This window comes from Neltuma alba, unplaced genomic scaffold (genome assembly GCF_004799145.2).
Source record: "Neltuma alba isolate B1F8T4 unplaced genomic scaffold, ASM479914v2 tig00012184_pilon, whole genome shotgun sequence".
Classification (NCBI taxonomy): domain Eukaryota; kingdom Viridiplantae; phylum Streptophyta; class Magnoliopsida; order Fabales; family Fabaceae; genus Neltuma; species Neltuma alba.
In genome coordinates this window covers 139894-153942 of record NW_021636726.1, presented here as the reverse complement: position 1 = coordinate 153942, position 14049 = coordinate 139894, and the positions used below count along the sequence as shown (strand labels likewise).

General features: G+C 31.1%; 1 protein-coding gene across 1 annotated transcript; it reads left to right on the top strand.

Moving 5' to 3' along the window:
* Window positions 1-497: 497 nt before the first annotated feature.
* On the top strand, window positions 498-6684 carry LOC114724283 (protein RAE1). Its single transcript, XM_028910602.1, has 11 exons — window positions 498-733; window positions 1381-1467; window positions 1644-1721; window positions 1819-2012; window positions 2722-2863; window positions 3506-3586; window positions 4029-4157; window positions 4258-4335; window positions 4826-4897; window positions 5775-5855; window positions 6279-6684. The coding sequence occupies exons 1-11, from the start codon at window positions 686-688 to the stop codon at window positions 6327-6329; spliced, it is 1041 nt and encodes a 346-aa protein (XP_028766435.1). The 5' UTR covers window positions 498-685; the 3' UTR covers window positions 6330-6684.
* The last annotated feature ends 7365 nt before the right edge of the window (window positions 6685-14049 follow it).

The following is a 14049-nucleotide window of genomic DNA, read 5'->3' as shown; positions in this document are numbered from 1 at the left end:
GTTTGACTTTTATTTTAGTCTTAAATATAATACCTCAATCCATTTTGTCTCTTATATTTATTTATCTTTTTCAAAGTAATCATTGTAATAATTGTAGTTCTAACCAATAAACTTGATTAGTAAAGATATTTTAAAAAAGACAATACATATTTATTATAAATAACTAACTTAATTAGCTTTCTTAATCTATTCAAATTAGTCAACTAGTTCTTATATTTAGGATCGGAGGTAGTATTTATTTTTTATGTAACATTATAATCATGAGTCAATAAATTATTAAATTTTAATCGTTCATTTGAAAATCCAAGGGCAGGGATAAAAAGAAAAGGCAGAAAAAGAATGAAAAAAGGATCCAAATGCTATAAGACTATAAGTTACGGGCCAGAAAGAATAAGTTTAAATTAGATTGAAATAGGATCCGGCGGAATACCCGACTCCGAATTCAAACCCAACCCCAATCCCTCCGCCCACCGCTCCGTACTATCCACGCTACGCGGCTTAGCGTTGCGCAATCGCAGCCGTGCCCCTCCCCTATAAAACCACCCACATTCCTTTGCTGTTTTCCCTCCATCCCTTTTCGCACCACTGTGATTCAGCTTACTTCTCTCCCCTTGCTATTTCTTTCTCTCTCACATTCTCCGTTTAGGTTTCTCGTCCGTGTTCACTCTGGTCCCATCTTTTCAAAATGACGACTTTCGGGGCCCCAAACACTAATCCGAACAAATCTTTCGAGGTACGTTGATCAAACCTCCTGAACTTACGGAGTCAGTTTCTCGTGTTTCTGAGGTGCCATGAAGTGTATTCAAATTTCAAAGCTCCACTAGTCTGCTTCTTCGGTTCTTATTTTTTAAACTAAACTAGATATATTTAACCGCTGCTTGTATTGGTCGAGAGTATTTAAGAAGGAATTGCAGCCGAGATTATTGAATTGTTGATTCTGGGGTCTAGGCTTATCCTGCATGAGAGAGGCATTCTGTGATTGTCTTACTGTGAATTTTTTTTTTTTGGGTGATTTATTAAGTACTGCCTCCTCCTGTTCTTAATATAATACAAGAGCTAGTTGAATAATTTAAAAAGATTAAAAAAATTAATTAAGTTAGTTATTTGTTATAAATAGGTGTTGTATTTCTTAAAATACCTTGTTAATTAATTATGCATATTAGTTATAATTATGATTTGATGAAACCTTTAACATGCATAACTATTGCAACTACTGGAAGGATTACTTTGAAGAAAATGAATAAATATGAAAGGCAAAACAGATTAGTGTATTATATTTCGGATCAAATTGAAAGTTAAACAAGTTCTTATAATAAAGAAGGGAGGTAATATTTATTATTCTACAACAGTGATGATTTATATGAAAAATGCAATTTTCAGGTGACGCAGCCACCTGGTGATTCTGTTTCAAGTCTTGTTTTCAGTCCCAAGGCCAATTTCCTTGTGTCTACATCATGGGATAACCAGGTTTGCCGTGTCTGACTTTGTTTCCATGATTTGCATTGTATTCATGAGTTGATTAGAAGTGTGAAGGAAGGATGAATGACTAATATAAGATGGGAGCTCCTGCCATTCTCCTAGAATATGTTCTGTTTCATCATCTTTCACTCTTTATGCCTATTCATGCATTAACTATCTTGTAGGTACGATGTTGGGAGATAGTGAAGAATGGAACTGCAGTAAGCAGTACACCCAAGGCGTCAATAGCTCATGATCAACCGGTAATCTACCTGAATGAATACATAAATTGTTGTTTACGCCTGGACCTGCACTGGCCAGATTTCTTTTGACATAATACTTGCTTCCTTCCTATTGAAGGTTTTATGCTCTGCATGGAAGGACGATGGAACGACTGTTTTTTCTGGAGGATGCGACAAGCAGGTCAAAATGTGGCCTCTTTTGTCTGGTGGGCAACCAGTGCCTGTTGCCATGCATGATGGTCCTATTAAAGAGATCGCCTGGATCCCAGAGATGAATCTTTTAGCCACAGGAAGTTGGGACAAGACCCTGAAGTCTGTAATTTATTTTTCCCCCTCTTTATTTACGTTATTAAAAAGTTCTATTTATATGTTTGTCAGCTTTACCATTGCTGGTTAGTCGAAATTCTGATTATGAATTGTGATGGATTATATTTGCGATTTTCATATGTATATGATTTTAGACCCAATGCATCTTAGGATTATCTTAGAAAGCTGATTTAATAGTATAACAACAATTACGTAATGCCATAATGCAAGGGCTATAACCTGCAAGTATTGCACAGGAAAACATAACACATTGGATTATTATGGCTGTGTCAGCATCGTAGAAACTACATCCGGTTGGGCCACTCATTTCCATTTACCTTTGGGAATGAAGGCCCCCATTCTGATATAGGGTATTGTGTTTACAGGAATTAATAGACACTTAGACAGCATGATACATGGATCTGCATCTACATTGTATTCTTTGCAAACATTATTCTGCATCTGCATTATTTCATCTGAAATTGATGAGCGGTGGCTTACAGTTGGGCCGTTTCCTTTTGTTTTTCTCTCTTATGATTTCATGCGAGTCTGATCATGAACTTCCTTGTTACTTTAGGATAGTGTATTTATGCCTTTGGTCTCTCATGGCAAATTTTAGGATTTTTGTTTAGAAAGAATGCATCTTCTATGGTGTTAACTGCCCTAAATGCTTCTGGCTGTCTAATCACATTGTGCATTCCTTGCCTTCTTTTAGGTATTGGGATTCTAGGCAGTCAAATCCTGTGCATACTCAACAACTTCCTGATCGCTGCTATGCAATGACTGTAAAATATCCGCTTATGGTTGTGGGAACTGCAGACAGAAATCTGGTGGTATTCAATTTGCAGAATCCTCAGGTAATATTCTATGCTTTCTATGATAGTATTTTGTAGTATTTTTGTTGGTTTTAAGTGAAAAGCTTTGATGTTGACTTGCAGCATAAAATATGTTTATATTCAGGAGGTGAAATTTTCAACTAAGAATTTCTTTGAGTATCCAATCAGTGTCAATACATATAATCTATAGGATGCCACACTATTTATCGGTCAAGAACAATATTTGCAATGCATGGGACCCACATCTAGTTTGAGTAATATTAACTGTTGCATAATTTTTATAATTATGAGAAATGTGCGTTGAATGATGTTATATTCCTCTGTCAATACTTAAGATCCGACTAAATTGTCAATGTGTCTAAACTGATCAGGTCCTCATTTACTGTAGCCACGGTTGTTTTCATTAAGGTTGATTATATATTTGCTAGGAACCTTTGTCTTTATGTAAATTTAGTGAAATAACATATATGTGGTTTATTGTTTGTTTTTGTTTTTGATAAAAAATAAAATCTAGTTGTATTTTACCTTCTCTATTGATTCTGGTTTTCTGTAGTTTCCAGAAGAAGTAATTATTGGGCAGTGATTCCTATTATCTGAACATCAACTAACTTGATAAATATCAATATAATGTTTGCTTTCAAATCAATGTTCAAATTTCTGCAGACTGAGTACAAAAGAATCCAATCACCTTTGAGGTATCAGACAAGATGTGTTGCTGCTTTTCCGGATCAGCAAGGTTTTTTGGTATGTGTTGATTTGTATTTACTTTCAGATAGAGCAAACTGTGCTGCAGAATTTCAGTCTTTGTTTCCATTTGGCATTTAGACATCTGGATAATAACTGCAACATTTTCCCAGAGGATTTTGAATTGATTCGTTAGATGAAAGTGTAAGGGCCAGATCTATTGAGACGAGGAGATTCAATTTAATGGAGAGCTTGGTTTGAATTTTATTCCCATGCCTTTCTTTGCCGCATTTAAATTTGTGTCTGACATTAAACATTACAAACCCTGGCTGGCCCTTCAATTTCAACATTATCCTTTTTTGCGTTGTAGTTATATGCTTTGTTGTTTTCCTGGTATTAATGTTGGTACCGGTTAAATCTCCATTTGCTGAAAACATAACTTCTAGTTCTTCCATGATTTCATGTTGGCATGAATGGGTATTGACTTACTCTTTCTCTGTAGGTTGGCTCAATAGAGGGAAGGGTTGGAGTACATCACCTGGATGAAGCACAACACAACAAGAACTTTACTTTCAAATGCCACAGAGAGAATAATGAGATATACTCAGTCAACTCTTTGAATTTCCATCCAGTAATACTATGATAATTTTCGCCATTAATGATGTTAATTTGATGATTAGTAACTTATATCTTATTCAGCTGAAAAAAACTTATTTAATATCTGTGTGCAGGTACATCACACTTTCGCGACTGCTGGATCTGATGGCGCTTTTAATTTTTGGGACAAGGACAGTAAACAGAGACTCAAGGTTTCTCTCCTTAAGTCTAAGATCGTCCTTCTCATGCCACTTTCTTGCTGAAATTGAGCTCTATAGAGTTCCAAATGACACATTGGTTATATCCATATGATTTTTTTTTTTTATCTGACTTTTGAGTACAAGATTTTGTAGATGCATTTAATAGTCAGGGTCGTCCTGTTTTTGCGTCACAACTCTGAACAAATATGTGCAACCACTTTAAAGATATTATTGTAGTTATTTTCCTTTTCTTGCTAATATTATGGTGTAGCTAAGCTTAGAATCCAACCCTTACAGGGTGCAGTTGAAGATTGAATCATTTTATAATGGAATTTATATGTTTTTGTTTACTTTGGTGTTCACATTTCTTCAGTGTTGATCATGTCTCACTATCTTGAGGATATTGGACAGTCCTCTATCAACCTATCTAGTTATATTACTGGAGTATTTGGTACGTTCTTACTGCTGTTATTTTGCTTGTAATACGTTACTGTGTTTGCAGGCCATGCAAAGGTGTAGTCTGCCCATACCATGCAGTGCATTTAATAATGATGGTTCCATATTTGCTTATGCGGTATGTATTATTTCAATGTTTTAGCCAATTGTAGAGACCTATGTTTACTTATTTTGGTTATTTTGAAGCGTAGCCATTCTTGTGCATGCACGTCTAAAAATGCATGTGTAGCACCTATCAAGTGTTCGAGTATCTAATCTGCTGTAATTTATTTATTACGTGTGGCATTAAATATTACTGTGAAAATTTATGCATTCTGGGTTTATATTTTCTAGATATATTTAAGTATTATGGGTGTGTTTTCAAGTTTTTGACTGCTGCAAATTTGTGTGTGGTTCTATTTTCTGAATGCACATGCGTTTCTCTCCTTGTATTATTTAAATGCTTGGAGGAGACTAGGTGAGAGTAAGATAATATGTTGTTTCCTAGCTTAGGTACTTACATATTTAATTACCTTGAATGTATTTGGATTTGTAAATTGCGTGTTCACAGTATAAAAATTCTCACACACAAGACACACATATTTCTGCCAACAGATTTTTCATTCTGTTGAAAGTAATGATGTCTGTAGAGTAAAAAGTTACAATAATTGAAAATTGAAAATGCAAGATTGATAAATTTAAATATTCAATTATTTGGTTGATTATTATATCTTTTAGAAATTAGAATTCGAGTTTAATGTGAGAGAAAATAGAAGATGTGATTTGAGCTGCTTAAATCTCCTCTTGCTACTCAGGTTAGATGTTTGGGCTAACATATCATGCTTATATAATGAGGATTGCCATTGTTTCTCAATCCAGCAAGGCAAAATAATTGCAGCTTTTGCTCTCCACGAGCCCCCCTCTCAAAACTCACTGCTAATGTGCCTGTTGTTTTACGGGATTTGTCCTTTCCATTTCATTCCTGATTACTTTCGAAATCTTATGCATGGCTGTAGGTATGTTATGATTGGAGCAAGGGTGCAGAAAATCACAATCCAGCAGCAGCAAAGACGCAGATTTACTTGCACTTACCGCAGGTACACTTGTGCACACAGTCACCTATGAAAATTATTACGTTATCTTAATACTCATCTGGGTGAATCACAGCAAGATGAAAAGATTAAATGTTAGTAATTAAAGAATGAAACAGAACAGAAAGGACAATGCTGACTGTTTTTTGCTCGTTGGCATTTGTTTTTGGAAAAGAAAAAGGATTGATCACCTACCTTTTCATTGAATTTCTCAAAATTATTCTATTTTCCTCTTTGTCTAACAGAGCATATTTAAAGCCTTAAAGGGGGGAAATGAGTTAAGCGATGCTGCTTTCTTCTTACCTCGTTATTTTATCATGATACTTATACAAACAAGAGATTGATTAGTAGCTTCCTGTATTGATACTCTCTGTTTAATGTATTCAAATAATTCAAGCAACCTTAACTGCTTTGAAACTTTGTGAACAGGATGCCGAAGTTAAAGCTAAGCCACGAGCTGGAAATGCGGGTAGGAAATGAAGCTCCATGTTAGAAGGCTTTGAAAGTGGGATCAACTTTTGGATGATTTGTTTTAGTGCAAAAGCTAGATTTCCCTTCCTCTAATCCTTTTTACTTTGTGTTTGGTCATCGAAAGAACGTAGAATGAACTCAAAAAAAAAAAAAAAAAAAGAACGAATGTAACTCACACTTTGGGTCCCAGTTTTGGTTAATTTCTTAGGTCTGTCCAGTTTAGCTACGTGATGATTCATGGATTTAATGATTTGAAGGGCATGTACAGAATGATGCCTATTTTGTCAGCTATTCTTGTGAATGGACGATTGATGAATTTTTGGTTTATGAAGTAGACATGCTGGTGGCTTCCCTCTTTATTAGACATACTGAATATCCAAATCGAGCTTATCTTTTCAATTCACATACGTTTCTTTCATCCCAATATAAAATTTCTCTACTCTCACATGGTTTGTATTTGTACTGTCTTTTCTTTTTTGGACAGAGTACAAATATTCTGACCCCATGTGACTCTAACGAACATATTCATCCACAAATCTGATTCAAAAAAAGACAAATAATGGGAAATGAAACACTTAAGCATTCCCACATGGGATTCAAGTTTCAACAAAAAAATGGGATCAACATGCGTTTGTATACATTGCCAATTTTGTTCTTTTTCTTTTTTGTTTTTATTTGGGGGTAGACTTGAATCTACCAAAACATTTATCAAAGCCGTATGGATCTGGCATGCTTGTAACGGTTACTGCTGCTTCAGTTATCAGTAATCTAGTTAGCTAGCAATGAAGAGCTGAATTCTTTTTTGTGGGCGAAGCAGAGTGAAGGCAATGGGTCCCATTCCATTACAGAGAAGTGGAACTTCGTATTTACCATTCTCATTCTGTTTCCCAGAGTTTCACTGAGGTGAAAAATTGCAGAGGATCAGAGCCTTGGGGCCACATGGTTTGAGAGAAAGAAGAGGATGAGGTATGCGTGTGAAACACATGGGCGTCTGATTGTGACTGGTTTGTCAAATAATAATAATACCCCCCTACTTCAAAATATAAGATAAATTCAACGGATTTACGTTTATAAGAAATAAGTTAAAATCAGTTTAAACAATATGTATGTAAGGTATGCTTTTTTTAAATGCCCTTATCAATAAAGAGAACAAGTAAAAAAATACAATAAATGAATTAAAGAGAAAAGAGAATATATAAAGGGTAATATTGAAAAAAACTCATTAGATACTTGGACAAAACTAAAATGCATCTTATAGAAAAAACCAAACCCATCTAACAAAGTTTATCTTATGTTTTGAGTAGGATAAGGTATCTCTCGTAATTGTATGGTTCCTTCTACTAAAGGGAGTGTTTGGTTGACCATAAAAGTAATTTTATGTATATCGAAACAAAACTTATTTCAGATATTTATTTCGTATATCATAAAATCACTTTTAAAATTATCATTTGATTTTTATCTAAACAATTCCCAAGCACTTCTTTAGTCTCATTGCGCCAAAGCTTCTTGAGACTGGAGTCATCCTTATGACCCACAAGATGATAGCACATACATGGCCTACTATACCTCCTAATATTATTTATTAGGACTCTCCTTTTGATCTGTTTTGTGAAAATGATGGTTGAGTATCAGTGAAGAAAGGAACATTTATTGTCACGCCAAATTTAATTCTAAATATAACATTTTAATCTATTTTGTTTTTCATATTTTCTCAAAATATTCTTATAAGGGGTTCCCACCAAAAAAATATTTTCAATAATTTAATACACAGGATTAATGATGATAATTTAAGAAGACAAAAAGATATTTGTGATAAATAACCAACTTAATTAATTTTCTCAATATCAATAAATTAGTTATTTAACTATTATATTAAAAACCGAAAGTAGTATCATATTTGGAGCTTATTTGGGAAACCAATTATTCTCACTTATTTATTTGTTTGCTTTATATAAAGCAAAATCATTTAAAATAAGTTAATTCAACCATTACTCTTAAACTAATTCGGATCAAATCGGAAATACAAAAAGGGCAACAAAGCTTTCCAAACGAGCATTTGACACAGCTGCATACCCAGTAGATCAAGTTAGTACAACTACTAGCTCAATTACGTGATGATTAGTATAAGAACTATAAATTTCGTACTTATGAAAATGATTGCTGCTTCAACTTTATTTATTTATTTTAAAATGATAATTGGAATTGTAAAATCAAGCGTAGTCTTCGGTATTTGTCTTGCCTCAGTATCTGAATGCTGGAATTAGCATAGCTCCACTTTGGAGTCTGTCGTATATATTAAATAAAATAAAATAAAATCCTTCCGTCACGTTTGTTAAGACCCGAAAGGGATCAACATTAACCCTCTGTTTGGATGGGAAGAAAAGTTGAGAGGAAAAAAAAAAGATGATAGAACACGGAGAGAAGAGAAAATTACAGAAAAAATATTATCACCTTTCATGTTTGGATGGACAAGAGAAAACAGAAAGGAAAGAAAATAAGTAAATATATGAATGACTAAGATATTCTTTCTGTTATATCAAAATATATCTTGATTAAAATCAAATTAAATATAATAATAAAAAACCATATTTACATTAACATAATCATATAACTTAAAATCAAATTATTTGATAAAGATATATTATCATGTTATTATATTTTAATATCAAATAATTTTGTAACAAAAGAAAAAAATAACATTCTATGTAATGTAATGCTAAAAAAACCAAAACAACATATCTACTTATTTTTCCTTTCAATTTATTTTATAAAGATTTTTGTAATTTTAGTTATTTTATTTTTCAATCAAGCAAACATAGAAGAAAGACTTGATAATAATAAATAAAGTGAAAAAATAAAAAAATAAAAAGGTATTATTTTGCTAAAAAAAAAATATAAGGGCAGAGAGGAAAAATATGTTTTATTCTTGTTTTCTCTCTGTATATGGAGAGAAAAGTTGGGAGGAAAATAGGCTATAAGACCCACCTCATTTTTTCCTAACTTTTTTTTCTTCTTATTTTTCTTCCCTCATCCAAACAAGGAAAAAAACCATTTCTCTTCTCATTTTTCTTTCTAATTTTGTTTCTTCCCTCATTTTCTCTCCATCCAAACATAGCATAATGTTCGATTTATAATGAATTCAATAAATTCCTTGTTATTTTTCCAAGGAATCGTTATATATTGGGTTAAAAGTAATTTTGCCCTACAATTAAAGTATTCATTGAGGAGCTGTGGGAGTCGGATTTTTTTTTAATTTTTTTTGCTCGATGTGATTTTGGAAGTGTTTTTAAGACACAATATTGCCCTTTTCATGAAAAGAAAACTTTAACCATTAAAAATGTTTCTTAACCCTTATACTATGTCCGAATCTTATTATAAGAGTTTATAACGAATTTGGAAATATTATCAAAATCAATTAAATTAGTTCTTTATAATAAATGTCTCTTAGCTTTCCCAAATTATCACATTTAATCATGAGTATTGGAATTATTTTATGATGGGAACCTCCTTAATATGTACTGTCAATAAGAATGTTTTGAGAAAAGAATTATAAATTTATAAGACAAAGTGAATTGAGATATTATATTTAGGATCAAATCTAACCTTAAGCAGCTTTTATATTAAGGATTGGAGGTAGGTAATATTATATGAAACTATATATATAAATCGAAATGATAGAACAGAAATGCCTAGGTTTTATATAAATCAGTCAGAAGTAGGAAACTTGAAACTTTAATTTGAAATCATTATAGGATAGGGAAAAGAAACATTTGAATAACAGTTAGATGCTAAACAGATTTAAAAAAAAGGTTTTTAAATATCAACTTAAATAGTTGCAAATTTAATTTCAATTCTGAGTTATAAATTGTTTGAAAGTGACGTATATGATTTGAATGTTTGATTTGCAATGAGATTTTTCATATTTGTAATTATTTGAATTATTTAATTTTTTTTAAAAAAGATCAAAACGTAATAATTTTTAAATTGATCTTTTTGAGACTTAGTATCGTTTTCTGAAAAAATTATTTTACATATGACGATACTTGAATTCATTGTGATTGTTCAAAATTCACAAGTAAAGGAAACAAGAGGGGAGGAGGGAATCATATGGAGTTACAATTGATCTCTCTAAGTCATAAAAAAAGATTAGTCCGAATCCTAAATCAAATCATAATTTAGTAGTAAATCAAATAATTAATTTAGTGTTAATCGGTTCATTTTCTTTTTTGAATGATGAATTATTTATATGGACAACTCCGCTAACAATTGAGTTAAAATTGGAGTCATATCCAAATGAAATCCAATTTAATCAGTATTATCACCTATCTAATGGTTGTGGAAAAAAAATTATTATGAGGTTTCAAAGAAGTGATTTAATTATCAAAAAATCCTGATAAGCATAAATCTATTGTTATTTCTTGCATTTTAACATGTTATTGCAAGCTCCTTAGTTATTATCAGACTTTTAAATGATTAAATCCCTTACATGGAACCTTATAGTAATTCTCCATCAAAACAATAATTCAATCTTTTTTTTTTTTTGACAAAAAACAATAACTCAATTTATTAAAGCCGTATTAACCTGAAATTGAATTATTTAAAATTGTATATTAAAAATGATACGGTAAGCAACAATGACAATAAACATTAATGCAAAAGTAAATAAATATTTCTAAGTCAAAACTAAATAAATATTTCTCAGTCATTATTATTGTTTGCAATCAATTTGTTCAAAGATGCATAGTTGTCGTTGTCGCATAGTACATTCTCATTTTCTTCAAAAAATTCTCAGTCATTATTATTGTTTGCAATCAATTTGTTCAAAGATGCATAGTTGTCGTCGTCGCATAGTACATTCTCACTTTCTTCAAAAAATTGTTAAGTTTGAAGAGAATCCAAATCCGTACTATAATGTTGTCAACCAATTCAAATTAATTTGATCCACATGTGGAGTGCTAATTATTAACAGAAGGAATGTTTATTAAGGAAATATGAATTGGCTTTTCACATGCAAAACCAACCTAATATTGGCATAGTTGTTCAACATGTAGGAAAAAAATGAAAAATCATCCAACTTCATAATATGTAACCACACGAAATATGCATACATAAGACCTCCTTAATATAAAAGCTAAATAAATAATTTGAAGAGATTAAAAAAATTAGTTAAATTGATTAATTATAACAAATACATTTGACTTTTTTAAACTACTCTATCTAATCATATGCTTTGAAATTATCCCTTGATGAAACCTATTACAACCAATAGAAATATTTTAGAGAAAACATTATATATAAGTTTAAGAGGCAAAGTAAATTGATATCTTGTATTTATGATTAAATCAAATATCTAGTGAGCTCTTATTTAAAAACTGGATGTAGTATTCAAGTTGTGTTAACGAATGTCCATATGCACCTTACTATTGTTAACAGCTAGTTGCCCTAATGGTGATATGCCACCCACCACACTTAAATGAGATCTTTGAGTCTAATGTTGACATGTTTGGGATGTGTTGTGTTCAAGAGAATCTGCGAGATATATATATATATATATATATATTTATGTGATCAAGACAATGTGAAGATTCTGTGCCTTTATGTGTCATTATCGATGTGTATATATATGTGTGTATGTAAAGATGTGAATGCATGTCTATTGGGTTGTCAATAATTTGTGCCAAAGAGGCTGACTTTGGAAAAACATGATTAGAGCTGTTAATCGTTTGATTAACGTAAACTGATATGATTACATATAATCACTGTATATCGATTATACTTGTTGTCTTGAATGCAAGTTCTGCTTCCCTGTGTGTCACGAGCTTGAAAGATCATTTTAAGTTTAATTTTAATTACAACACCACCATATATGGGCTTCTACGTATTATATAACACTACAAAAAACAAATAGTCCTCTAATCCTTAATATAGGACATAATTATTGGGTTGATCTTAGTCATAAATATAAGACCTATTTTTTCTGTTTATTAGTTTTTCTTAAATTATCCCTATTGATACTCCTTTCAATCAAGAGAGGGAGAAAAGATATTAAAGAAAATAATTATGATGTTTTAAAAAAAATATGTCATATTTTTTATAATAAATTAACCTATCTAACTTACTTAATGTAATCAAATTAATTAAATAGGTATTATATTAAGGACCTAAGAAGTAATAAATTAATGATGGAATATCCGTCGCTAAACTTGATTAAGGACAAAATTTTTTCATTGCTAATTCCACCCTTACTAATTGGTTAATGATGAAATTTTGAATTTTGTCACTAATTAGTAACAAAATTTTAGGCACTAAATGTGTTTTGATGGAATTAGTGTTTCGTCATTAATTCTTTTACCATAAAATTAGCGATATATTAATAATAGAATTTAGTGATAATATAAATTTGTCACTAATTTAGTGACGCAAAAATTCTACTATAACTAAATTAGGTGATGGAATCCATTAATTCCCTTTTTTTTGGGTAATGTACAGATCTATTTATGTGTTTATTTCTTTTTTTAGAGACAGACTATATACACTCTCTCAGTTTCAATTTACAAGACGTTTTTGGTGTAAAATGGGAAGATCAATGAATCTTATGAGATACAATCGAAACCTTATAATATTTCATAATATAATATGTTTTAGTGCATTAATTTTTTCACCTAATATCTCTAAATAATTGTAAATAAACCTTTTAGATAACTAACTAGCCAAACTCCTCTAGTTTAACTAACAATTCATTAATTTATGTAAAATTGTTATTAGGTGTTTAATTATGATAATAACCAAATATAATGGAGTGCAAACTTTCAAAAATGCCTTTATTTAACATTAATTCATAATTAACTCACTTAATTAATGAAGGGTATTTTTGAAACGGAAGAGGATCAGAGATAAACATTTATTTGATGTATCTCTTTTTATGCAAATGAATTCTGAGACTGATATTTATTTCATGTATCTCCTTCTTACAGTAGGGATATTAACGTCAAAAATAACAGCCGAACAACTTACACGTGCATTAGGGATATTCCAAATATGAAAAGCTTGAGGGTTTGTATGCATTAATTAAATTAAAATATACAAAATCTTCTAAACTTTTAGTTAGTTAAGTATAACCTTCCTAACTCCCTTTTTTAATGAAAATTGTATTTCATTAACAATTAAAAAATAAAAAGTAAAGCAAGTTTAAAATATTATGGCTGAGCGAAGTATTTATATATAGTGTCTGATAATATCTTGAATAAAATTATCTTAAATTAAAGGATATCTTCATGTAGGAAAAAAGGAAATTCACCTCTTACCTAATAGGTAAAAGGTAATCAAAGATGCAAAAATTTCTCAACATATTATCAGAGAACTTAACCAATAACATGTGCTCCCTAGTGACATGATTAATCAAGGCCTTTTTAGTTTGTATGAAACAATAATCTACCATCATCTATGATATCTCTAAATGGGTGATTTTGATCACAACTCTTGCTTGACAAATTCATGGCTTCAACATGGTAGAGTTCAAAATAGTATTTATATAACCCCTAGACTATCAAAGATTGAGTCTTTAGATAATCTTTGTCAATTCAGCAATAGCTGGCAGAAATGATAGCTAAAACCTTCTTAACTTTGAAAAGTTTGAATTAAAGACTTTTTCATATTTTAGCTGTCAACTCCTATATATACCCTTAAAATTGCTGTTAAAGTTTGTACTTTTATCATGAATAAGAAAGCT

What these genes read in the sequence shown, in the direction of transcription:
- LOC114724283 (XM_028910602.1), top strand. Translation starts at nt 686, where the DNA reads ATGACGACTTTCGGGGCCCCAAACACTAATCCGAACAAATCTTTCGAG. An exon ending in CTACATCATGGGATAACCAG is followed by an intron (nt 1,468 to 1,643) that starts GTTTGCCGTGTC and finishes ACTATCTTGTAG; the next exon opens with GTACGATGTTGGGAGATAGT. An exon ending in TCAATTTGCAGAATCCTCAG is followed by an intron (nt 2,864 to 3,505) that starts GTAATATTCTAT and finishes AAATTTCTGCAG; the next exon opens with ACTGAGTACAAAAGAATCCA.